Source organism: Lycorma delicatula, chromosome 1, assembly GCF_047948215.1.
Source record: "Lycorma delicatula isolate Av1 chromosome 1, ASM4794821v1, whole genome shotgun sequence".
Taxonomy (NCBI): domain Eukaryota; kingdom Metazoa; phylum Arthropoda; class Insecta; order Hemiptera; family Fulgoridae; genus Lycorma; species Lycorma delicatula.
This window is the reverse complement of record NC_134455.1, coordinates 1077551-1105086: the sequence shown is the minus strand read 5'-3', so window position 1 is coordinate 1105086 and position 27536 is coordinate 1077551. Positions and strand designations below refer to the sequence as shown.

Here is a 27536-nt window from a genome sequence, read left to right as displayed (position 1 = left end):
TTTATTTCTTAACTTTTATTGTTTGATTGACTGAATAAAATTTATTAATTTATTACTAAAATTTATTACTATTATTATGTTTTCTTATAAATTGTAAATTATTTAAAAAATGTATATACATGTTTTGATATCATACCTTATTCTAGTCCTATTTTTATACCATATATAGAGATTTATAGTAAATTAACTTCCTCTTAAACTTAGAAGTTCATTTAAAAATAATTAATACTTAGTGGAAAGATTAGTAAAAAAATAATTCTTGGATTACCTATGGACTGTATTAGTGTTTTCATATTCTTCCATTAGATGAACAGCAAAGGTACAATAAACTAAAGTACAATGTGCAACTTAAAGTAAGAAAAGTTAATAACGTGTAAAACTGATCTGCAGCTACTGACATTCAAGACATGCTTATAATAGTAATAATAACAACTTAATCCAAGTGTTTTTGTTAGTTTAATGTGTGATGTGTATTGTTTGTGTTTAAGAGCATCTTTTTTATTATATAATTGTAATAATGATAATAATCAAATCTTTACTACCTAGTTACTGAAAAATTGTTACTGTACCAATAGATAGCAGTTCCATTGCAGGTCAGGACAAAAATCAAATTAAAGTATAAACACTCATTGAAAAGATTAATTTTACATGGTTATTAGATTTGAATGGTAGTTAAGTATTTCTTTATTGTAAGTTTTAGTAATGTTTTAATTGACATTATTAGTGTATAAATTCTTTATGTACTTTTTTCACTGTTTTGTATCTTATTATGTATTGGTTGTAGGATAGTTGTTTGTTATTCTTTTTTGATAGTTATTTTTTATAAATATTATTAATTAAAGTAGTATCATATCCATTTTCAACCGCTATAAGTTTTATGATGTTTATTTCATTATTTAAATTTTCTTTGTTGTTGTGTGTGTATTTGATTGTTCTACTAATAATATTTGTATAAGTATTAATTTTATGAAACCAAGGGTAATTTGATTTGTTATGAATTGTTATATTTTTAGTAGTAGGTTTTCTGTACACTGATATTAAAATTTGGTTTTCCTTATTTATTTCGATATTGACATCTAAATAATTTAACATTCTATTATTATCTATTTCAAATGTGAATTTTAATAAATTTGAGAAAACTAATGACCCAACTAACAAATTTCTAAAAGTAACAAAAAGATTGAGATCAATTTTTGATTATAATAATAATAATAATAATAATAATAATTTAGAATACCATTCTAAATTATATCCTTTTGAAACTCAATACTTTTTCCACTTTAACTTGGCTGATTGTATCAAATTTAAAAAAATGAAATGTTATTATGTTCTCAATTAAATGTTTAAAATTTTAGCTAGTAATCTAATGTTAGTAATTATTGAGCTATTGTGGAGTATAATCTAATATTAATAATTATTGAACTATTGTGGAGTATAATCTAATATTAATAATTATTGAGCTATTGTGGAGTGAAATATTAAGATGGCTGCCATTTTGAAGATTATTGACATAAAGTTTCTATTTTTATTTAAAAAACACAAAATACCGACTGACAAAAAAAAGGCGTTTCCAAATTTATGTTGTAGGAGCTCTTTTAGTGGAAAAAAATCAGATATTTAACATCGTTTAATTCACCTTGAGTTATCAGATCAGGTTCATGGGAAGAGGATTCTGCTTCAAAAATAGAATCATTTTGCTCCTTATATCAAACTTCAGTGGCTACCTCATATTCAGATTCATCTTTTAAAATTAGAAATGTTGGAGAATGTGGTACAGCTTAAATCCTCACATTGAGGCTCTGGCCTTATAGCAGATGGTAAATTCAATTAAAAAACAAATGATTTTGGTGTTCATGTCACACCATCAGTATGTCAAAACTCGGCTTATGGTTACCCCTAGTCCAGTATGTCAGACATTTCACACAGGTCATTTCATACAGCAGATGCTAGGAGGCCAGTTCTTATCTTGATCCCCAGCTTTTAGCCAAATTATAGTTTATGATATTTTTTAACTAGTGGAGTCAGACTTTATCATTGTTCTTTAAACGTCAATCCCCATACATGTAACAAAAGGTATCCAGATCATTATGCACTTCCTTGGCATATTTACTCACTAACACAACACACTTGATTTACAGTAACTATAAATCATTAAATAGAATGAAATCACAGTACATGCATATTCAACAAATGTTTAAACAATACTACTGTGTTGATTGTGTGATACAAAAGACTGCTCTGTGCTGACATGTCAGAACCTACAGTAAAAAATCATCATACACATACAGCTTTTGCCATCATAATGTTATATTTATACCCCTTCCTCTGTTAGAAATCATTTAAAATATTTTTTTATCTACATAAGTTATCCCTAAAAAAATATAGAATTCTGCAAAAATCAATACTTCAAATACATTATCACACAAAATCTATGGACAAATTCTGATTGCATTTTTGAATTCAAATTAAAAAGTTACATTATGAACTGAATAAAACTTTTATGTTCCAAACCCTATATTTATTAATGTTATTTACAGTTTTTTTTTTGGTTTTTTTTTTTGTTATATTGTATTTGAAACTAACGCGTAAAAATCCTTCTTTGACAGTTTTTGGCTATAATCTAGCTGATTATTTTAGTCAAACGGTAATGAAGTAAGAACTAAATTGAAGCTAACTTAAAGGAACAACTTTATTATAAGCAGTTTTTAATTCAGAGATTTTGTTTATAAGTAATTTAATAAAACAGAGAAATAAACATTAAAATTAGGTTTTGAAGGGCATCAAAAAGACTGTTATTTTGAAGATGTATTTCATATTAAAGTATTTCAGTCAGATTTTGTTGTGACATGACCAAAAAAAAAAACTAGATTAATCAAAATTATGTAAGTGTTTTTGTAAAACGTTTTTGGAATTATATGGAAAGAATTTTCTTTTAAATTACTGCTGCCCTCAATTGTTCTGTAGATTTATTGATCCCTGAAACAGTCTGTAAAAATAAGAAATAAATTCACCAATTCCCATTTACTAATTTTACTTATTCTGTACTCTTCTACTTCATTCTTCTTAAAACCTTTTTTTTAACCGTTTCAACCTATCTGACCAATTAATAACATTTTCCTATCACCATAATCAAACCCTCTACTATTTTTATTCCATTAGTTTTTATATTTACATACAATTACTTTTTTTTTTATTCCTTTCTTATTCCTAGATCTATATATATGATACTACCACCAGGCTTCTTTTCTGCATTTAAGTTCACCTTTTTATTTCAAACTGCTATTGACATTTTCCTTTTTTAATCCAATTCATTTCTTTTGTAACTTTACAATCTCAATAACAAAGTCCTGCTGCAATATTATGTTAGCCATCTCAATTTTAATTCTTCATTATTTCTTCCCTCATACTTCATTGAATCTATTTTATTTTTATTTATCTTGAAACATAATTTCTCTTCAAACCATAATTCTATACTATTCACTATTCTCCTGTTTCAGTTCTTATTTTTAGCAAAAATTGCAATACTATTGCCATCGTAAACAAGTAAAGTAATTAATATAAATTATTTTTTCAGCACTGAAAAACAACCAGTAAGAAGGGAGGTCCTCTATATATGCAAACACTCACAAAAAAGTTCAGTCTCGTTGAGAATTAGTAACCTTCATATTAATTTAATGGAAACCATCCCAGTGTACAGTTATGCACACTGCATGAACTTGCTTTCATTTTACATAAATACTTACCATTAAAAATAAATGTGTGGAAGAAGAAAGTTTTAGATCAAGTTATGAAGTAAATTTTTAATTTAAATAAATCAATGATTAAAAAGCTACATAAAAAAATTTGAATAAACTTGTTGGTCAGATAATGTAAATCTAAAATGACATAAGATTTTTTTTTAAATTATTTATACTTAATTTTATACATTCTTATTAATTTTTACATGTGTGCTGTTTATTTTCATTTCTATTTGTTTACCTGTGGCACAGAAGAAATTTTAACTTAAAAAATCAAATTTTTTTTTTTAAAGAGTTAAGATTTATTAAAGGTTTTTATTTATAAACTGGTTTTGATATGTATCAGTATGCTCTGTATTTTATTATACATAAGTGTTCTTATATCATTAAAACTTTTAATTTTGCAGATTTAGTAAAGTGGCAGCAATGTGTGTGTCAGGAATAGTACTGGCAATAAACATTTATTTTGTAATATCTCAAAGTCTTGAGCTTAAAGAAAATAGTTGGGGTTGGTTAATTGGAATTGGAATTTACAGTACTGTATATATTATCATGTGTATTTACCTAACTATGCATATGGTTGTAAGCATGGATAGCAGCGATCGATTTAGTAATAATGCGGTAAGAATTTTGTTTATTATTTTAAGTTTTTTTAAGTTAATATCTTATTTTGTTTTTTAAATTAATTAATTTTTATACTGAAATGTATCCAGTATGTAAATAATTTTATGTTGTGTTATTGTAAAACTGCTCAGACAAGAGGAATTAATAAAAGAATTTTTTTCTTTGCAATGAAAAAAAGTGAAACCTATTTGTCTTAATAATTTGCAGACACATTGCAGTTCTATATGATAATTAGAAAAGAGAAATTAACAAGGTTGAAATGAAATGAAATGGCCATAGATAGTAGGCTATTTTATTTCTGAATGGATCTATCTTATTTTTAATTCAAGTATGGTGATTAAATTGTTACCTGTTGTCATTAGTACAAATAACTAAATATTGTTTTGCACATCGTGAAAAAAGCAAATCTTTCATCTGCAAATGAAACAAGCATGGCTATATGCAACTCAAATTAAGAAATAGTAGAGTAAATGTTAATGAATCAGTATTTTTGTCTTGAGTCTTTAATTACGCCGTAGAAGAAAAGTATGGATGAAATTTAAAAAAAGGTTGTACTTGTAAAACAATATATTAATGCTTAGAATTTTCTAAAACTTAACTTTAATTAATGGTAATCTTAAACTTCATTAAGATCTTCGTGTAAATTGATTTGGTATATTTCAATGAACATTAGGTGCAGGAAAGAAAAAATAATGAGACTAGCAGAAATGTAAATTTTGTGAGATTTCATGGTGTCTGTAAAAGGATTACTTCTCTCCCAATAAAAACAAAAAAAAATCCTACATTAATTTATCCTGTTTAATCTGTAATACTTTAACTTAACAAAACATTTTTTTAGAAACATTCAGCATAAAGAGTTGTCAAAACATCGTCCATAATAATATTAAAGATCTACTCATTGCTCATGAAAATCCATTAACTCGACTTAAACATATTACAATGAGAATCTCCAAACAAAAATCATCTTGTAGAAAGTACATTTCAAGAGAAAATCATTCTCTCGCCACATAATTACACAGTCTTCTTATTACAACATTTATTAAAATTACTACCATCTGTCTGTAGCTACAATTTCTGTACAAGGCACTAACTGAATGAAAAAGAATTTCCATAAATATTTAAATAATCCATATCATCATTTCAGCCAAAAAAGGAAGTACAAGATAGAAATTCTGATCAATAAAAAACTGGTAACTGTATTTCTCTTATGTCTCAAAACTAATAATACTAATTAAATTCAAAACATTGTCACTTCCAAAATTTCCCTTTTTAAAATCTAGCCTGGTGTTTGTTTAATTTTTTTTTTCCAATTTATTTAATAAAATACATATAAATTGTTTAGATATCCAGTCCAAAAATAAAAGCTTAGCTTTAAATTACCTACCATTGTCAATATCCCTTTTTTCATGTTTTGGAAATACAGTTGATTTCATAAAAGATGGTAGCATTTTCCTACTGTTGAGTATGTTAGTAAAGAATCGCACAGTTAAAGTCAAACATTCTGTAGGAGACTGTAAAATTCATTAGTGCATGGTTGAAGTCAAGGATCGTACTGAATTTAATTCTTTTCAGAACAGCTTGCAACTCATTAATTATAATTTTTCCATTGACACACAACCTGTGAAATGCAATACTGTGTATGCAAATCTGTATTAAGTTCCACTAACAAGATTTAGAGAATATCCTACCAATCATGTATCTTTATTTTTGGATCGTACTTGAACTTTTTAGATGTAAATCTCCTTACGCTCTCTCACACATTCTTTGAATCCTTGACATATTTCGTATCCCTAACAGTCCTGATAAAATATTGTGGTTTTTTTGATGTGCACAAAGTGATTTATAATTATTTAGCACATATGAGGGTTCCTTCCTCATCATAATTAAATTATTCTTTCCGTATAAACTTATTTTGAGCTCTTTTGACTAAACCAACATTCTTCAAACCATTTTTGCTTACGAATTACTCTGTTATTCTTACTCAGATCGCTGTATACTATTGCATTAATACCACATTTTTATTGTTGTACACAGAAGCTATACCACTGAACAGTTTTTATACATATTTCTTTCAATGAGAACATGCTGCTCTGTTTTTACAGCTTGTAATGTAGCAGTATCTTGGAGTTAGATTTTAATGATAATTTAGTGTTTTCAGATTAGCAGCACTTAGATTTATGATCTCAACAAATTAATTTTTGTATTAGGTTCAAACAGCCGGTCAGAATTTTTTTTTTGAGAATTGATCGCTAATTTTGATTAGTTAGTAATAATAATAGTAGTAATAAATAAATGTATATATTTATAATTTACAAATTAAATATATTTAAGTGGCTTAGAAACATTTAAATGTTTAATTTCAAATTTTCAAATAGGGTGTCAAAAAATTTCAGATATTCTGTAGTTCAAAAATTATCAATGTAAAATCAGAGAAGTTTTCGTGATCTAATGCCTACTTGCATTGCTTTTTCATAAATTATTCCTTGCTATTTCTCTCTGTATCAAGCTTCAAGAAATGAAAATAATAGCATTTGTTATTTTATGGAATTGATGAACTGTAAGTGTAGTAATAAAATAAGTAGTATAATGCCCAGTCGCCGGAAATGAATGTTAAACTCTGTCCATTTTTTTTGAGGAGTTAGATTTTAAACTGCCATAAATTAAATTCCCAGTATTTTAATAACGGAACGCAAGAATGGCGGGTGTTTCAATATTTCTCCTTACAGTTCGCAGAGCCTGGACAATGTCCCTTGCTGCTGTATCTTTCTATTATCGGGCGGATTTCATCGGTTATTTAGTGGTGGTTATAAATTTTTAATTCTATTTATGGACGGATTTGGTAATTTGCCTTCCTATCTGTATGGATCATCGTGAAATTTATTTATTGATTCTGACCATGAGAGACTAAGCTTTTGAGCCTCGTAATCCCGGCGTGATTCCCTCTCAGTCCATTCGCTGAATTCCCCTTGGTACCAGCACCAATGGGCCAGCAGGAATGCACCTACTGGAGCCCTAGTTATTTGGACGGAGGAATACGCCCCGTTTTCCAGAGGGAGTCGCATATGCTGACTAAATGAAATTTATTTTGGGTCTCTTCGTGGGACGGTGTGGGGTGTTGCATAGCTTTTTATTGTTTAACAAAATTTAATTGCGCAAACGGACACTTTCGCGGCCGGAATTTTCGCGCGGTTTCCATTTATAGGTCACGCGATATAGGGGCTCCTAAGCCTGGTTTGTCATTTTTTGACTCTCGTACTGCCTCTTCACGGTGGTTCGTTTAATACGGCCGTTTTCTTACACCCTGTGGAGTACGGTCCTCTCGGCAGATGTCCCGGAGATGGCCGTGTTCGGACACGGCTGCTCTCCCAAACAGTCTGCGTGCCTGCGCCACCCCCACCTCGTGGGACTACGGTGTGTAGTCTCGCATCGTAACGAAGAGTGACATTTCTGACGAACCACGGTGCTCCAAATATCGTCCGCAACGCTATGTTTTGGACGGCTTCTAATTTCTTTTGAAGCGTGAAGTCCAACAAAGCTTCCCATGCCGGGTAAGCATATGTTAGAATAGGCAGGACGTATAGCCGAAAAATGAGCAATTTGGTCGCCAGTGGATATGGGCTGGCACTGTTCAATACTGGGTATAATGAGGCCCTGACGGCCTTTGCCCTTTGGGTCACATATTTAACATGTTCTCCTAAGGTAATCCGTTTATCTAGGACTACTCCCAGGTACTTGACTGTTTTCCCAAAGGGGATTTTCTCTCCTGAGATTTCTAGCTGCCTGGCTGGAGCACGTGTCTTGTATGTGAACATCACTGCCACCGATTTTTCACCGTTGACCTTGATTCTCCACATCGAGCCACGGCTCTACTAGATCCAGTTGCCGTTGGAGTCTCCCGATCGCGTAATCTACACTTCCGGATTCATAATAATATGCTCTGTGGTTTGCGTATAGAGCTGTTTTGACTCCTTCCGACAGCGGCATATCGTTGACGTAGGCCGTGTACAAGAACGGCGAAAACACTGCTCCTTGTGGGACTCCAGCGGCAATATCTCTTGTGGAGGAGATTGTTTCCCCTACGCGTAGAATACTAAACCGACGTATAGTAAACCTATAAACCTACCAACAAATTGTCGGTCTAGTAAATAAGACTGTATCAATGTGACATAGCGACAGGGAATCATCGTATGTGCGAGTTTATACAAGCCGTTATGCCAAACTTTGTGAAAGGCTTTAGCCACATCTAGAAAAACGGTTGCAGTTACCGCTTTTCTATTTAAGCCTCCGACAAGACTGACAAGATTATTTTAACCAGTTGGGGAGGGTCGTCGAGTGGCCCTCCCTGAACCCAAATTGCTCTGGCCGTACTCATTTTCCCAAATGTCGCCTAAATCTCTCCAGGAAAATCCTTTCGAATAGCTTTGACAACACTGGTAATAAGGAAATCGGCCTGTAATTCTGGGGAAGGAGCAGACTTTTCCCAGGTTTGGATAGGCATACCACCTTTGCAGTTTTCCAGCAATTTGGAAAATATCCAAGGTACAAAATTGACTTGAATATTATGGTTATGGTTACTATAAGAGCAGGTGGAACATTCCGGAATGCGCGGACACCGATCCCATCAACACACGGAGCCTTGTCGGGGCTTGTGACACTGATTGCTACGGAAACCTCCGCCTCAGTGACTTGGTCTATTTCTAGTGGGGTGTCCTCCACCTGTGCCAAATAATCTACAAGGAAGGACTCCACCTCGGTTGTGTGGTCGTCGTTCGCGACGGGATGGGGGTTTGGAGTAAATTGGTTCTCCAGGGTGTCGGCGAAAACTTCCACTCTATCCGCCTCCGAATATACCAGAAGGCCTCGTTGCCTCACAACCGGGTGGCAGGGCTTCTTTTCTTCTCGTAGTTTTTTGTTTAGCCTGAAAACCGAGGAGTGGTCGTCTGAGACAGAGGTGAGGTATTCATTCCATGAATCCTCTCGATGTTGTGCCAGCAGCTGTTTCACTCTGTCCGTTTGAATATAAAAAACCCTTTTATCATCGGTGATTCGGTATCTTCTCCTCAGTCGGCACTTTTATGCTATAGCATCAGAGACGTGAGGTGTGGTGTTTCCAGCATCAGAGGCCTCGTGGTCATTTCCGTAGAGCTGTTTGACAGAGCCTCGGACATTGACGATGTGACGCGTTCGACCGTGTCGTCGATTTCCTCCGGTGTGGTCAGCAGTTCAGGATGCGCTGGTCTGTAATCTCGTTAGAGAGTTTCACAGAACCTTTTCCAATTCACTGTCCTTCGGGGTAAAGTCGGGGGGTCTCGGCTGCCCCCTGCGTGGCCCAACTCCAATAACACAGGTGGTCCGAGCTGAAGTCTTCTATCGTTTCAATCATGACCGGAGTTGTACCGCCTTCGTGTATATATGGCGTGTGTGGACTAAAATTGCGGTTCCGCCGCTGGCAGGGCATATGGGTCGTCTGGCCTATCCGTCCTATACGTAAAGTAATTCCCAATGGTCAGTTGTTCGCGTTCAGACACGTCTCAGACAACAGTATCACGTCTGTTAGTAGATCCTCGCCCAGACGGCAAAGTTCTGCCGTCTTATCTACTACTGAATTGGCGTTCCACTGTAACAGTCTGAGAGTTTGCCTAACCATACCTAGATAGCAGGTTCATGAGGCACTCTATGATGGATTGAATACAGTCCTTCAGAGATTTTGCTTGGAGCAGGCGGAGCAATATTGCTAGAATTTCCGTTAGCATATCCTTAATTGTCAGTTGTGACAAGAAATCCGTATTGGAACTCTCCTTTGGGAGTGCGGTTATATTTATTTTGCCGCTGGAGGGGCCGGGAATCGTTAACGCCTTTTTGGGGGCTTCTGGAACCTTGTTTGGTCTGCCAGACGTCGTGGGTTTGGCACCCGCCCTCTTTGATTTTGCCAATTGTTCGGCAAAGAAGTGAAAGGTGACTCCCTTGGAATGCAGAAAACTGTACTTCCCTGAAGTCACCTTCGCTGCTTAGCTGCAGCCTTACAGAAAGCCCGGGACTTATGGCTACCAGGTGCTCTCTTATAATGGCGGAGATTGCTCTCGCCAGTGTTGGCCACTCCTTGGGACAGTCCAACATGATAGGTGGAATTTTCTTCCGCCTAGTGACCGGAGGTTGTGAGGAATTTCCATCGCTAACTTCCATGGTGGCAGCTGCCAATTCAGAGCTGCCCCTCGGAGGGTTGATCACCTGTGGTTACTGACCTACGCTTTAGATATTTTATTGCTCCCGCACCGTTATCCTCTCCTCCATCAGAAGACTCCGGGAGGAGGATGGATTCAGATTAGATAGCTGTATTTTAACCAAAAAACAAAGTACAAATTCCTAATATTTTATTTAATTGCTCAATAAAATACTATACACCCAGTATAAAAAATGATATTCAGTATAAACTAAACGTTGAATGCTCAGTAAAGTAATAAATGTATAATTTTACTATACACCAGTAAAAAATACTAAACATGTAATAAAAAAATTAAGTTCAGGGAAGAAAAACCCATTTACGGGCAGTTCCACAGGATGTTAAAGTTCATATGTGTGCCTGTGCCCAACTGACTAAACCTCCTATCTTACCAGCTTCTCTCCCAAGGCCAGACCGGCAATTAAGCATTACACAGCCCTGGGAGGTGCCTAACCTTGAGTGCATACAATTTTGCGACCAATGTTGCCAACCAGTTGGAAAAAACTTTGCTTTTTTTACAACTGATATTTTATTTCTTTTTTCAAAAATTTATTTCCGTTTTCCAGAAAAAAAATGATGTTTTTTACTAAGCCCATTCAATTTAATAAATAAATAAATTTGTTCTTCAGAATTCAAAAACTTGAATACATGAACCAAGTTTAAGCGGAAAGCAAATCATTTTATTTCTTTTTTCAAAATCGTATATTATTCTTGGCCACATTTCTTCTAGGAACATTGAAATGAGAATGATACACTAGCTGACAAAGCAAGACAATTTTACTAATTAGATAGTAAATATTAAACATTAATCCAATTGAATTTTTTATTTTCCCTATTTATCCTTCGGGAATTTGCCATTCAGGTATTACTTCAGAGGATGATATGTATGAGTGTAAATGAAGTCTAGTCTTTTACAGTCTCAGTTCGACCAGTCCTGAGATGTGTGGTTAATTTAAACCCAACCACCAAAGAACACCAGTATCTATGATCTAGTATTCAAATCCATATAAAACTAACTACCTTTTCTAGGACTTGAACGCTGGAACTTCCGACTTCCAAATCAACTGATTTGGGAAGATGCATTCACCACTAGACCAACCCGGTGGGTGAAACCAAATGAATTACTAATTAATTATGAAATCTTGTTTTTGAAGTTTGAAGAGCAAGAATTTTAACAGTTAAATATTTTTTCTTAAATTTGCAATAATTTTCAATATATATATATATATATAATTTTTTTTTTGCAGTTTGTTACAAAATATATAAGTGTTGAGCATGCAGTTGATTATCACTTAGATCAAGACACCATGTCAAATTCAAGGTAAAAGAGACACTTTTTGTAATGTGTTTTTGTGACTAACCGTGCATGATAATTTACATTCCATCAGGGCACTGCCATCATCATTGTTATGTTCATTTCTATCATCATCATCATTCATCATTTTCACCAATATTAAAATTTAATCACCATCATTATACAGTGTAATATTTTATAGTGGTTTTAATTTTTATATATTTGCTGCCGTGATGTGAATGATGTGGCAATATTATTTTTTTATTTATTTATTAATTTATTTTTATTATGTGAAGAGAAAGAAATGTTAATATGTACATAGTGTTTCTTCATAGGAGTTAATCATTTTACTTTTAGTAGTGGTAATTGCTTATATTTTCTCACATATCTAATTATAATCTAATATTTTGTGATTTATCTAAATATTAGATTACATTTAGATCATTGTGTATAATTTAAATCTTTTATTCTTATTAAGGACCAAGAAGCTTCATTCACTCTTTTCGTTTGAAGGGTAAAACTTTTTGATGATATTAATGATTTATCAGATTTAACTGCTGTTAATGTTTGTTGAAGTATAATTACTCGGTTTGCTTTCCATGTTATATCTCAAATTATTGGTATCAAATTAATCTTTTATTAGTTCCTAAAATATTATTCTCATTCAACAACATGGTCTTAATGCTAGTTCTTTTGCACTAATATTTAAATAGAATATATTCTTCAAAATAGTAGAAGAGTAAGATTCAACTATTTTACATTTAAAATGTAAAATGTAAAACCACTGTTTTTCTGATGAAACAGTGTTTACTGTTACATTTACTCATCAAAAAAGTATATTTTTAATAAAAATTATTTTATTATTTTTTTTACTATTTTCTTATATATAATTGTTAAAAACTGAAAAATCAAGAAGTAAGATTTTATTATTTCCAATTAATATGATTGATTTAAAAGAGCTGAGTTTATATTTTTTTTAGTTTTTGGCATACTGTTTATCACCAATCATCCTGTGAACAAAGGTTTTATACTTTATGACGCACCCTAATAAATACCTTTTGTTTAATGCAATTGTTTTCAAGTTTATTTTATAATTTACTATTATTGTGAAATTTTCATAAGCGTTTATTAATTTGAATTAGATAAGATAGCAGTGTTTAAATATATATATATTTTTTTTAAAGATGGCTAGATAGGTGTAAAAATTTTACCATAGACAACTCTTAATCTAGTGATGCCTATATTATGTGATTGGTCTCTGTATGCAATTTATATAATTCAGTTACCTATATAAAAGAGAAAAAACACGGTTTAAATGTTTTGTTTTTATTGTATTTTTACATTAATTAATTCACGAGTCAGTTTTCATTATGTTATTGTTACTTACACTCAAAAGTGTTTATATTGATTGGTTTACATTTTAAAAATATATAGCTATATTTAACAATTTAAATATTTTTTATTTATATAAGTAGCAAAAGTTTTTTTCCTAGAAAAAATAAATACTTGAACTTATATTCTTTTAAGTATTAATGCTAGTTTAATTAATTCTTAAAGTGTGGTGTTAAAAAGTAAATTGTAATAATTTTACCCTACTGTCTCACCTGTGTAACTTTGTAGCTAGGTTAAATGAAAATTGTTATAATTGAAAGCACACAAATAAACTAGTATTGCAATCTCTAGTGCCTTCACTGATTTCTTTAATACATTTCATATGATTTCATTTATATGAAAATAGCTCAAAATTATTTTGAATTTCATTTAAAAAGATACAAAAATTATTAAATACACTCAGAAATTGTGTAATAATTAGCATTTGTTATGTGATATCTATAACCACCTTCAGAATAGACATTAAACAAATGATGTGTCCTGTAATCAGGTGTTTGGTATATTTCTTTAACTAAATCAGTATGTTCATTTTTTCTCAACCTGTCATATTCACAAATCAGCATCTACTACTTAGAGTAATATTTGTTTCATAAAATTAATTATTCTGTTGCGTTTGCTCATTTGTGCCCAAAACATTATATAACCAGTTCAGGTTCTGATGAATTGATTATTTTTATTTGAGTTAAAAAAAGCAAACACTACCAATTAATTCACTGTTTTATAGAAAAGGTAAAAGTGTCATTTCAGTCCTCAGACCCAGGTCTGTCACTTAATATTTAATATTCTGAAGTAAATGAGTGATTATGCTCTATAGATAACTTTATAAGGAGTAACTAAATAAATCAATAAATTCTGCCTAATGAAAAAGTATTTGTACCTAGATTGAACATATTATTTAAATTATATTTTAAGTTAATTTTATGCTTAGATTTATTTATCTTAAGAATCTTTAATATATATAAATAGGTATTGTTAGTATGAATTAATTTATTTCACATTTTTATCAGGTCACATTTTCCATTTTTAAATTAATAAATTAAAATTTAGTGCCATGAGTTGATGTATATATAAACGTTGTATTTTTACTTTGACAGGATGCTTTTTTTAAGTAATTTTTTTAATGCTAAGAATTTAAGTGCCTATTATTTCTTTTTAAGAATTTCTATTTTCACTATATTTAATTTTGCAATTTGAAATGTGTTTAATATGCATTTGATTCATAAATTATTTTGGTTTATTTTGTGAAGTTATGATTTAGATTATTTTATTTCAGTATTTTTTTATTATTATTATTTTATTTTTAATTCAATTTGATATTGTTTGTTATTTTTATTACTTGACCATTAATAAAGATGCTTTATTTATATATACAATTAACAGTTTTTGGTTTCCTTATATTTTTAGTTAATTCTTTGCTTTGTTTCTCTTGAGCAATCAATTTTTTTTTTTTTGATGAATTAATGCATTAATTATATGTTGTAAAATGAGTGTCTTTTTTTTTTACAGAAATTTACCTTTGTTTTTTTTTATAAATGTCAGTTGTATCTTTTTGTTATGTATTTTTTTTTATTGTAAAATACATTTTAACTGTTTGCTGATTATATTACCATATTTTGATTTTAATTTTTAAAGATTAGCTTTAATTCATTCATCACATTTCAGTTTTTTAAATTTGTTTTTATTTGTTTACAAGTGTCATATTTGTTATTGAATATAGTTTACATCAAAGGTATCATTATTATAATTGTTACTATATTAAGTTAAATCTTATTTTACAAGTTATCATATTTTGCAATATCAATAAATGAGTAGTCATAATACTTCTGAAATTTAATTACTTTTGCTATAATTACTCTACATTTTTTATTCCGCTTTTATTTATTTATTTTTGCTAAGGTGTTTATTGATTCTTGTTTGAACCATACAATTTTAAGGTAGCTTCAAATGTAAGTTTGTTCCTAAAAATAACAATTATAAACCTTGGGAAGAGATAAGTTATGTGTATTAGTCTCATTATTTAAAAGCACATATCATTGCAACATAAAGCATTATTGACAGGTGCATATCAGCAAATGTTTACCATGAATTAAAATATTGCGTCAATTTGTGCGGTGTCACCTATAGTGCATTCTGTGAACACATTTATAGATGTCAGTTTATTTTTTGGTCATTTTATCCGATCCTGTTACTTAAATTATTTTCATAAGATAAAACTGTCATTGAGAAGTAATATTCTTACCTTCTTCCTTCAAATTTAAACCATTTATTCTATGCATTCAGTGTTTATTTAAATAGATGCTTCCTGTTTTACACAGTAGGTCTGAAAAGTTCCCAAACTAAATTTCTGTAGTCAATATAAGTAATGCCATCTCTTGAACAACCAGGGAACTATGTAGTACGATGGGTGGCTAACAAGTGTATGTACAAAATTCATCTCGTTTCGTCAGTCCATTCTCGAGTTATATTCGACCACATACATTGTGTTCGCGTGACCTTGTTTGAGCTTGCCACATGGAACAGAGAAACCCAGTAAAATTTTGTGTTCAACTTCAGAAATCCTTTGAAACTTATTCTATGATACAGCAAGTATTCGGTGTTGAAGCCGCATCTTATACTACAACATACATGTGGTGGAAGTGGTTTAAATACAGTAGAGAGTCGTTGGATGACAATGAATGAAGTGGGTGGCTGTCAACAGCTGTTCACAACGAAAACATTGCAAAATTGCTTGCGCTCCTGCTCAAACAACCTCATCTTACCCTTTAGGCCACAGTAGAAGCACTAAACATTGGTACAATGTTTAGTAAACATTGTGTATTAAACATACGTACAATTCTAACAGAAAAAATAACTGCCAAAAGGTGTATTCTCGTTTTGTTCCACATTTCTTGTCTGAAGAACAAAAACAGGTCTTTCTTGCGCTCAAGACTTTGTTGAAACTGCCGGTAGCGACCTGAATTTTTTGCATACAGTTGTAACTAGGGATGAAAGCTGGTGCTTCATGTATGATCTGCAAACTAAGCATCAATCTGCTGCTTGGTTGAATCCTGGAGCACAAAGACCGGTGAAAGTCGGGCAGCAAAAATCAAGAGTTGAAACGATGTTGATTGCATTCTTCGACTCAAAGGGCCTGATTCATCATGAATTTGTCCCAGCTTGTCAAATCGTGAATTCTAAATTCTATTTGGAAGTAATGAAACATCTGGTGCATCACATTCATCAAATCCAGCCTGAGTACAGGGATCCAGGCAGTTGAACTCTCTTGCACAACAATGCTCTGCTGACACACATGGTAACAGTTTTAACATGTTATTATATTGCAAATCAAATCACCGTCTTATCCCACCCAACTTGACTCCAGCAGACTATTTTCTGTTCCTGAAACTCAAGTTGAAGATGAAAGGCTGCTTTTTCAATGACATTCTGGTTATCCAAAGGGCTTGCACTGAGCAATTGAAGGCAATCTCCCCAGAAGTGATTTCTCCAGAGTGTTTGACAAGCTCTGCTGGCACTGCAACGAGTGTATAACTAGAGAAAGGTTCTGTGTTGAGGGCTGTTGTAAGTAAATTCGTTTATCTTTGAATCTGTATTTTTATTTAATTTAGTTTGGGAACTTTTCAGACATACTGTGTATACAATAATCTGTCTCCCAAAGACTGACTCCTTTCCCTCTTTAAGTATTATTTTACTATTTTTCGTAATAATTCTATTCTATCCCTTGCATCTCTTCCCTTCTTGGATAAAAATTGTGCAACTGATGCACTTTCTTCCATTTTACTAATTAATTCCCAGAATACTGTACAACCTAAAATAAAATTTTTGTAACATACATTATCAGTATGCTGTTTTTAGTTTCAATTACTAATTTCAATTTTTTTGTAGTATATTATCAGTAATGAAAAATAATACTGTAGATATATCAGTATGTAAAAAGAAACTGTACAATGAAAACTTAAGAAAAAAATATACTTTCAAATTGTTTCAATTAGTAAGTTAAAAATATCACAAAGAAAAAAGGGTTCATCTCTAGATAGAGAATGTTATTTCAAACACCAGTTTAAAAAAAATTAGATGATGATTAAAAAAAAAATAATTAGAAATTAGATGATTTCGACTGGTGTGTGGTCAATTCATGAATTTTATTAAATGACATTAACTTTCAAAAGTGGAATCTGTAGTGGTTGAAACACTACAAATTTTAAATTACTTGACTTTTGATGGAAAAGTTTAAAACAGTAATAGTATAATTATTGAAAAGATTTAAATTTTACACACTTGTAAATTATTTGAAAGGATCATGATGAGAGAACACCTATTATTTATTGATGAATCTTATACTTTTAGTCATGTAACTGAAAATTGTCAGTTTAATAATTCCAAGAAAGAATTGTGCAAGATAGTTTCAAAAATAGAGAGAAGCTAATAATTCTTTATGCCAGTTGAGAAAAGAGTTTTATCCCAAATGTTACGTTAATGTGGCAAGTTGACATATCATATTGGTTTTATCAAAATCAAATGAACAGCGATAATTTTTTAATGCAACTCAAAAAAAAAGTATTGGCAATTTACCACCAATTTATGTATTGATTTTCCATAAACCACTATAAAGAAGTAAAAAACAACTTGTTTCAACTACCAGAATGTCTATGTAAGGTGACTTGTGTAATAGAATTGTGTAAAAAAGCCCTTTCAAGAATTGCAGATAAACAGTGGCTGCATGTAAAAATGGGAAAAATTAAAATTAACCTTTGAATGGGGATTCATTATAATATAGTAAAATTTTAATCTAGCAAGCAGTAAAAAAGAGTTATGCTTGAAAAAAATGAATGTTAGTACAGTTTTACAGATTTAATTTTACACATGATTAATAATAATTATAAAAATATTTAAAAGTCATTTAAAATTATAATAGTCAGTTTTTTTAGATTATTACCTACTATTTTCTTTTAACTCCAAATAACAGTATATTAAATAATGTTCAATACAAATAGTATGTTAAGGGTTAAATGATATACTTGATTGAGTATCGCTAAATATTAAATAAAAATATTTTGAATATTGATTGCACAACGACATGGCATGTGAAATGCAAAACAAAGAAGACTTTATTACATTGAGTCACCCAGCTGTATGTGCTGGTCATGCCACACACTTGGCCAAAAATATAGTTGAAAGAACACTATTTTACATTGATCTATCTCTTGAATTTAAACAATTATATGTACTTTCTGCAGTTGTTCATATATATAGCAGTGCTCAACATAATAAAAAAAAAGTAATTTTAAGAACTCCCAGTGACAAAAAAGTCGGTAATTATGAGTTGGTTTGCACACATACAAGGTGTGATAAAAAAATACGATGAATGAATTTTTATAGCGGCAACTGCCGACGCTACATCCATATGCTGTAATTTGTCCAATAGCGTGATCAACTGAGACAGGCAGGGACAAGTTGTAACACGTTCGAGCTTGCCAGTCAGCTGCCAGAGCCGCTAGAGTGAGGTTGTGTTTATCGTGTCTGTCGCGCAACATGGATTTTGAACAACGCATTAACATTAAGTTTTGTTTTAAGTTGCAAAAGAGTGCCAAAGAAGCTCACAAAATGTTAAAATCGGTGTACGACGATAATGTGGTAACTTTAAAGACTGTGTACAAGTGGTATGACCGATTTAAAAACGGAAATGAGTCTGTTGAAGATGAGCAGCGTGCGGGACGTCCAGTAACCTCAAAAACAGTTGAAAATGTGCAAAAAGTGGTGGAAACAATGGTTCGTTCAAACAGGCGAATGGCTATTCGAGAGCTATCGGAAGACCTTAACATCTCGTACCGATCCATTCAAAACATTTTAACTAATGAATTGCAAATGAGACGAGTGAGTGCAAAATTTGTTCCCAGACTTTTGAGTGATGAACAGAAGGAAAATCGTGTATCAATTTGCACGGAATTGAAGGGTTGTCTTCATCCAGATCCGGACTTCATGACCAAAATTGTAACTGGAGATGAAAGTTGGGTCTATGGCTATGACCCTGAGACCAAAATGCAGAGTTCCCAATGGAAAACCAGTTCATCTCCTCGCCCTAAAAAGATACATCAGTCAAAATCCAACATCAAGGTCATGCTCGTTGTTTTTTTTCGATAGTGAAGGCATAGTGCGATCAGAGTTTGTTCCAAGGGGAACAACTGTAAACTCTGAATTTTATAAGGGTGTACTGCAACGTTTGCAAAATGACGTACGAAGAAAGTGACCAGAAAAATGGACCAATGGCTTCCTTCTTCACCACGACAATGCGCCGTGTCATACCTCGCTTCTCATTCGCGAGTTTTTGGCCGAAAAAAGTGTTCCTGTCTGTCCACATCCGCCATACTCACCGGATTTAGCACCATGCGACTTTTGGCTCTTCCCAAAAATTAAAACTGTGCTTAAAGGAAAACGTTTTGACAACATTGCTGACATTGAGAGGGCCACGACCAAGCAGCTCAAAGCCCTTACGAAAGATGCCTTCCAGAAATACCTCCAGTCATGGAGTCAATGTTGGGATAAGTGCATTGCTAGCCAAGGACAGTACTTTGAAGGAGATTAAATCGAATTCTATGTAACCTTATTACTTTTTTTAATAAAAAATTATTCACCATATTTTTTGATCACAGCTCGTACATGAAAGAGTGGTTGCGTGCCATGACTAGCAGTGACACCATGGCATACTGCCATATTCATATGGGGTATTCTCATCAAAATTTAATCATTTCAGACACTATTTCAAAATTCATATAACATTTTCAGATCTGTAATTGATTAAGGGGATTAAGTGCATAGTTTTTGGTTGAAAAACACACTTTCTGACAGTTAGCTGTCGGAGGTAATTATGAAAAGTATAAACTATATCAATTAAAGAATTAATGAAGCCTGAAAAATACAGGAAGCCACTGGAGTCATTGAATCTTGAACTAGTTAATTACAATATTAATTAGTTCCCTTGCCCAAAAAGAAACCAAATTTATTAAACAATTATAGAAACCTGATAAATGGATAGTTGGAAATAATATTATTTAATATAATTTAAATTAATCATTCTATGTAAACATTAAAATACAAACAAGAATATCTACTCTTCTATTTCATTTGTAATTAATAATTATAAAAATAATTTATATTATTTTAATGATATGTAGAAGATATTGTTAGAGGATTATTGATATTTTAAATAATGCAGTGGAAAACAAGATTAAACTATTTTAACACAAGAGGAAAAATATCTAATCCTACTAGTTCTTTTTAGTTGAATTCTAATATGTAAATAAGTTTTCTTATTGACCTGATCAATGGTTTTTGGTGACTTACAAGTTAAACATGAAAGAAATATATATATATTTAGATTCAAATATTACTACTACTCATCTTATATAAAATATGTAATTGTTATTTTCCTTCTGTGTTTGCTATCTGAAATATCTATTTTAGCATCCAACAGTAATCGGCTAACTTTCTTACAGAATATTAGGGATATTTCGCTAATATCTTTTCCACTGTTTTCCATCTATCTTGGTGGAAATTCTCTCTTTGTTTGTCACTGAGAGCACCAAGATTATATAGGAAGAAATTCAAGTGTATCTCAAGATTTCAGGAAATGAACTTTAAGGGACATATTACACCCCATATTATGTATGACTAACAGTTGACCCACAATCTTACCATATTTTGTGGCTTAAAATATCTTTCATAGCACTTTTGAATGATCCTTATGCTGATTTTTATCTAAATCATTTATCATTAACTTATCTTAATAGATCTTCCAATTTTTCAACTTTAATCAAAGTTCTTGTGAGCCCACAAAGTTCATTTCTTGATTTTAGCATCAGTAATACAAGGAAATTTTTTTTATTCAAATAAAGAAACCCGGCATTATTTTTATCCATCACCTTAACAAAATCTTTGAAAAGTCTTAAATTTGTATAAAATGAAGGCAGAAGAACCATGTCAATCCCTGCTCTCCCAATTATACAAGAAACAACAAAATTACTATACCCAAGTTTCAAAATCATTAACAATGCAATCTCTTAAATTGCAACATATAGGTCAACAATACTTGTCATGCTGAAATTTTTCTAGCTGGATTTTAATACTTTTATATATTTTCTTTATGTTAGTAATGAGCACAGATGTACTCACAGAAGAGTACAACCTTCAAACTAGTTTTTGAAAAATCAATGAACAGTCTGCAGTTTTATGTGTGGCCAAGTACATCAATTATAGTGCAGATATTTCTGCAGTATACTAAATCATTTCTTCCAGACTAGGAATCTTAAAAACTCCTTACAAAGTACTAAACAAATGCATGTTAGTGTCATTCTGAAAGAGATTACTGCCTTTCAACCTAGAATGCAAAAGCTTAGCCTTTTTTGGAAAATTTCAAGTCCGGAACAAGGTCATTTAATTTACATTTAGTTATCAGAAGAGGTCCACAGGAAGAGGTACCTGCTTTCAAAAATAGGATCACCTTGCTCCTCATTTTTGAACTTCGATAGCTGCTTCATCTTTTGATTCACCTACAGTTATATGTATGAGAGGATGTGGTATAGGTAAGTCATCTCTGTGGGGTATTGGTCTCACAGTATGTAGCAAATTTGGGTACCTTATTGTATGTACTAAAGGGTTTACTACTTATTCATTTTATCCTTGTAATATAGAAGTCACCTCAACATCTGGCAATGGGAGAGGACACAAATAAGAAAGAATGTAGAAGTAATAGTTGGATGAATTCTCTTTTAGTTCATACCACATTATCGGTATGGCAAAACTCATGCGCTAAGAACCCCTAGCCTAATTTGTCAGATGTTCACAAAGGTTGAACAGCAAATATGAGAGGCTCAGTTTATAAATTAATTCCTCACTTTCTAGCCAAAATGTAGTTTGGTGTATAGTTTGTTTTTTCATAGTGGAGTCAAACTTTGTCACTGGATGGTCACATGCTTCCTTGTCACATTTATTCTCTAACACATCAAACAGTAGCTGTAAATCATTAAAAAAAACAAAATGAAACTACGGAAGGAATATATATAATGAATCTTTGAACAATACTAGAATGTTTACAAAGTGTGTCTGTATAACTAAGTAGACTGCTGTCCAGCTAAATGTTGTGATAATGTGATACATCAGTAAATAAATCATCCTGCATAAACCTAAAGATCCTTAAAAAGATGAAGATTTGAATTCAGAAATCAAAACATTATTCAATCTCCAGCCATGCCCAGAATTACCATCATAATGACAACAATCACTTTTCCAAGAACCAATCCACATTATGACGTATATACTAAATTTTACTATAAAAATATTTATTCCTATAAACACCCTATACAGATATTTATATAGCTTTCATACCCTTTCATTACTTGATCTAAACAGTGTATAATAATTATGTTCCAGTGTAAATAAAATATTTATTTAAAAGTGATGTAAATATTTATTTAAAATTTGAACCAAGTTTTGGATTCTGGTTGTGTAAGATTTAGTTTCATTACTACCAATCAAGTTGTTTGGAAACCAAACAACTAGGTGACGCACCACTAGGCTGAAATGTATGAGTGTACTGCAGTCTAATTTTCAGAGAATCATATACATGTTTATGAATTTCAGTAGGGTTTTAAATTCCAGAATCTACTTCAACAGGTAACATATCACATAATGTAAAAAATCACTTTATTTGTATAAAAAAAAGTAGTATAATTTTTTTTCATTATAGCATTAAACAAATTATACTATTTCACTTTTAAAGGTTCTTCTGATTTAATGTTTTATTTACCTTGAATCTTACAGGTATGCAGATAGGCATGATTACTATTTACCATTTTCTGTCTGCATACTTTTTTTTGGGGGGTCAGAGGAGGGAAAATCTGCAACCAGACAGATGCCTAGCTGCCCATACTGCTGGGTATGGGGGGGTGTCCTGCTGAGACAGGGACCCACTAAAAACCCCTCTCACACAACTCTGTGATAGAACCACCCAAAGGGTATTGCATCATCATCGCACATGTCCACAGACTCACCAGTGTCGACGTCAAGCAACAACTTCCAGCGTCCTCCAGGGGCACCCAGCATGACGATCCAGTTGGACTCCTGCTACCCACCCTTGAAGGCTGGTCTTCCACCATCACTCTGCCTAAACACCACCCAATTGTCTCACCTCTTCTACAAGCTTCCAGGAGAGTACATCTTTAAACCTTGCAGCACAGGTGTTCCATTTCTCACGCATGGCCAACATATGTTCCATAACATCCCTCAGGGAGACCATTCCTTCAACAGTTGCTCTGCAGCCCAATTTGGACACGTTAAAAATGCATGTTCCACATTCTCTCTATCATGGCAGTACACACCAGTTTATGTCTCCTATCTCTGTCTGGCATGGAGGCAAACCCAGTGCTGACATCAAGAAACGGCTTCCAATGTCCCCCAGGGGCACCCAGAAGCAGCAATCCTGTTGGACCCCTGCTGCCCACCCCCGAAGGCTGACCTTCCACCGAAAACCACCCAACTACCTCTCCTCTTCTGCAAGCTTCCGAGGGAATATATCTTTAAACCGTGCCAACAAATGTTACATTTCTCACTTGAAGCCAACATATATTTCATGACCTCCTCTGGGGAGACCATTCCATCAAACGACCACTCTGTAGCCCATCTTGAACACATTAAAAATAGGTGTTCCACATCATCTCTTTCAAGGCAGTACACATGTCAGTGTCTCCTGTCTCTCTCTTGCATGGAGATAGTCATTGAATGGCCCAAGCCCCGTGAGCCACTGTGTCATCCAAAAATCCACTTCCACTTGCCGCTTGTTAAGCCAAGTCCTGACAGATGGTATTAATCAATGTGTCCGCCTGCCAGTAGTGGCCGCATTCCATACTTCGGTATCTATCTGCCCACTCCTCTGCCAGCATATCAATCGGAGTCATACCAGATATCATGAGGACAGCCTCAAGCAACATCAATCGGTATACCATGGCCACACGCAGCGCAAGTCTATAAATGCTGTGTATCTTAGTACAATTATGCTTAACATTCAGATATTGAAACCATACCGGAGCTGCGCATAAGATGACCAAGACCGCTGTGGATGCTATCAGTCTTCTGAAACGTGTGGGCCATCGACCTTCCTCATCAACCTAGAGACCGCTGATGACACCTTCTCCACTTTCTTGCACATCTCATCAATATGTACCTTAAACCCTCATATGATCCATCCAGACACCAAGATACCTCGCTCTCTCCGAGGTGGTCACTTCTGTTCCTTCCAATTCAATGAATATCCTGTGGATCCTCCTTCTTCTCATAATCTGGTTCATTCTAGGCTTATGAGCCCTCTAGCCTTTATCCAGTCCACCACTACCAGGGCTTGGTTGGCTCGGAGCTTAACCTCACTAGCGCTTCTTCCCGTCGCCATAATGGTGAGGTCATCCACATAGGCAAGTAACTACACTCCTGCTGGACCTCAACACCTGGGAGGCTGTCATATGCCACATTCCATAATAGGGAGGCCAGAATTGATCCCTGGGGCACCCCTTTCTCCATGGTTACGACAATTTCCTCACCCTCATCAGAGGTTATCAGCATCTCGCTACCTGTCAAGTACTCATAATTCTGATCAGGTAGGGAGAAATCTTCCTGTCCACAAGTGAGTCCAAAATAGCATTCCAACCAATAGTATTGAAAGTTTTTTCAATATTTACTGTAATAAACACCAGTATCTCCCAACTGTGTCTCCAATCTCCAAAACTCTAACTGTTGCATCCATAGTAGACCGCCCCTTCCTGAAACCATATTATCTCTTGGACAGTCCACCACGCCGCTCCAATTCCAGGCCAAGTCTTTTAGCCAGGTAAGCCTCATAGATCTTTCAAACAAAATTAATTAGGGATATAGGTTGATAAACACCTCCCACCTTAGGCACCATGATCAGCGTGGCCGTTTTCCAGCTGCCCGGCATGACCTCACAAGATAGGCCTGATTGAACGCCTCAAGAAATGACAAAGGGGACCCCTCTGCCATAATTTTTAACACCTCTGCCATAACCCCGTCCGGTCCCGGACCCTTGTGGAGTCTAAGCTTGTTGACAGCATATTCCAACTCCTCCATTGTGAATCTCAGGATCTCTCCGGCCACGATTTCTCATATGTTCCATTTCTCCTCCCAAGGAAATGCATTCGCAGAGCTCGCATCAGCTGATCCACCGTACATCCAATTCTGTACATAACTCACACTATTTTTCCTTCTTAGCGTCTGCAATGGCCTTTTTAAGCACCCTCCTGAACTGTCGTAACCTTAAGGCCGCCTCCTCATTCGCAGCGTCACCTCCTTCTCATTCCTCGGATAGATACTCTTCTTAACCTATGGGTATGTTAGGGAAGACATAGCAACTGTAACATGTAAACCCTGCCACAGTCACCCATCTCTCTGGCCACGATTTCTCGCCTGTTCCATTTCTCTTCCCAAGGAAATGCATTCGCAGAGCTCGCATCAGCTGATCCACCGTACATCCAATTCTGTGCATAACTCACACTATTTTTCCTTCTTAGCGTCTGCAGTGGCCTTTTTAAGCACCCTCCTGAACTGTCGTAACCTTAAGGCCGCCTCCTCATTCGCAGCGTCACCCCCTTCTCCTTCCTCGGATAGATACTCTTCTTAACCTATGGGTATGTTAGGGGAGACATAGCAACTGTAACATGTAATTCCTGCCACTGTCACCCATACAAATCCCTTACCTCTTCCCCAGTTGACGACGCCCAGTCGACTGGTTACCGTAATGATTGCACAAGTGCCCCCTAGATCCTTGTACCATCTATTGTCGGCAACAGCCTGACAATTAGGATCGGAGAATTAGAAAAAATCCACTTCCATGTCCCCAGCCATAGTCCACAGCAGGTCATGCAACTGGCAGCAGCGATTTGTGTTCAGTTGCAGAATCTTCATGACTTGCATTGAGGGCTGCCAAATTGGTAGCGCTCTGCACCACACTTCTTGCAGGTCATGGGTTTCCTGCTGCCTGCCTTTAAGCGTCCCTCCTTTCCGCAGTTGAAGCAGCAACTGCGAGGCTCTTGACATTTAGCATCTGTATGCCCCATGTCCCATCATTTATAGCACCTTTTCTCACTGATGCTAAGAGACACCCTGCAGAAGACCCAATCCACCACTATCTTGCTCTTCTTCAATCATATATCCGTCTTAGTGTTTGGCACCATCAAGGTCGCCACCTGAGTGCCAGAGTAAGCAGGCTGCATCCCTCATCCAAATTCAATCCATATCCAAATTAGAACCTTCTCATTCCTGCCCTTACGGACCGATAGCAACTCTGAGGACTCCCCCTTAACTTTAGTCTTATGGTCCTTCAGCACATCAGTATATTTGCGACCCACTTCAATCGCCTTTATAATCACCGTTTTCAAGGAGATCTTAGGTTCTGATCTTCCCACTTCCTTCTGCAGAGTCCTTCGTACATGTATATACATGAACCAGTGCATCCTCCTAACTGAGTACTCCACCAGCTTCCTACATGGGAGCACAAACACATCCTCCTCTACAACAAATACCACATCACTCCTCGCATTAGTGAAAATGCCTCTAATACCATTCTTCAACTGCATGAGTCTCTCCCTCTCATCCATCGAGGAATCCAAAACTAAGACAAAAATTGTCCTGTCCGACCCCTCTGAACTCTCCCCAGAAGCACCTTTGTGGAAGCTGGCAATTGGCCAGTGGTCAACTGTCACCCAGTCATTCGGACTCTAACCTCAGGGACCGTTTTATAAAGAGAGGCCGCAAAGGCACCCTTCGACTTCGCGAGGTCAAGGATGACTGCCACATCATCGTCACATTTACCAAAACAGGTCTCCTTCTTCTCGATCATGTAGGTATAACATCACATGATAATTAATTCATCTAGATCATCATTGTGCACTCCATCCTCCATTAGTTGCAACACCTTATTCTGACTAACCTCCCTAACAGCCTGAGTGGCACAATCTGCCCATGTCGGCTTCTCCTTCTGATATGCTACGAAGTCCCCAACCAAATTGGCCAACTCTCTGTACTAGCTTGAATGTCTTACTGGTGTTTTTTACTACCCCATCCTCAAATTCCTTAGACATCATCTGAAGTCGAGCAACGAGATCAAGAATGTCCAGAGCCTTCACTCTATCCAATTTAAGAGCCTTCTTGTGGATTTCTGGCCTGTCTCACTCTGCTCTCTTCTCGCCGTGTTCATACCCTTTCTTTGTCAGCA

At 34.2% G+C, this 27536-nt stretch overlaps 1 protein-coding gene across 7 annotated transcripts in view; it reads left to right on the top strand.

The window, feature by feature from the left end:
• Positions 1 to 27536, top strand: part of Mvl (solute carrier family member malvolio) — a 188118-nt gene that overhangs the window by 147538 nt on the left and 13044 nt on the right. For all 7 annotated transcript variants that reach the window (XM_075354613.1, XM_075354885.1, XM_075354680.1 and 4 more), the window contains 2 exons: positions 4145 to 4358; positions 11829 to 11902. In XM_075354613.1, coding sequence (XP_075210728.1) covers positions 4145 to 4358; positions 11829 to 11902 — 288 coding nt within the window. The remainder of the gene's footprint in view (positions 1 to 4144; positions 4359 to 11828; positions 11903 to 27536) is intronic.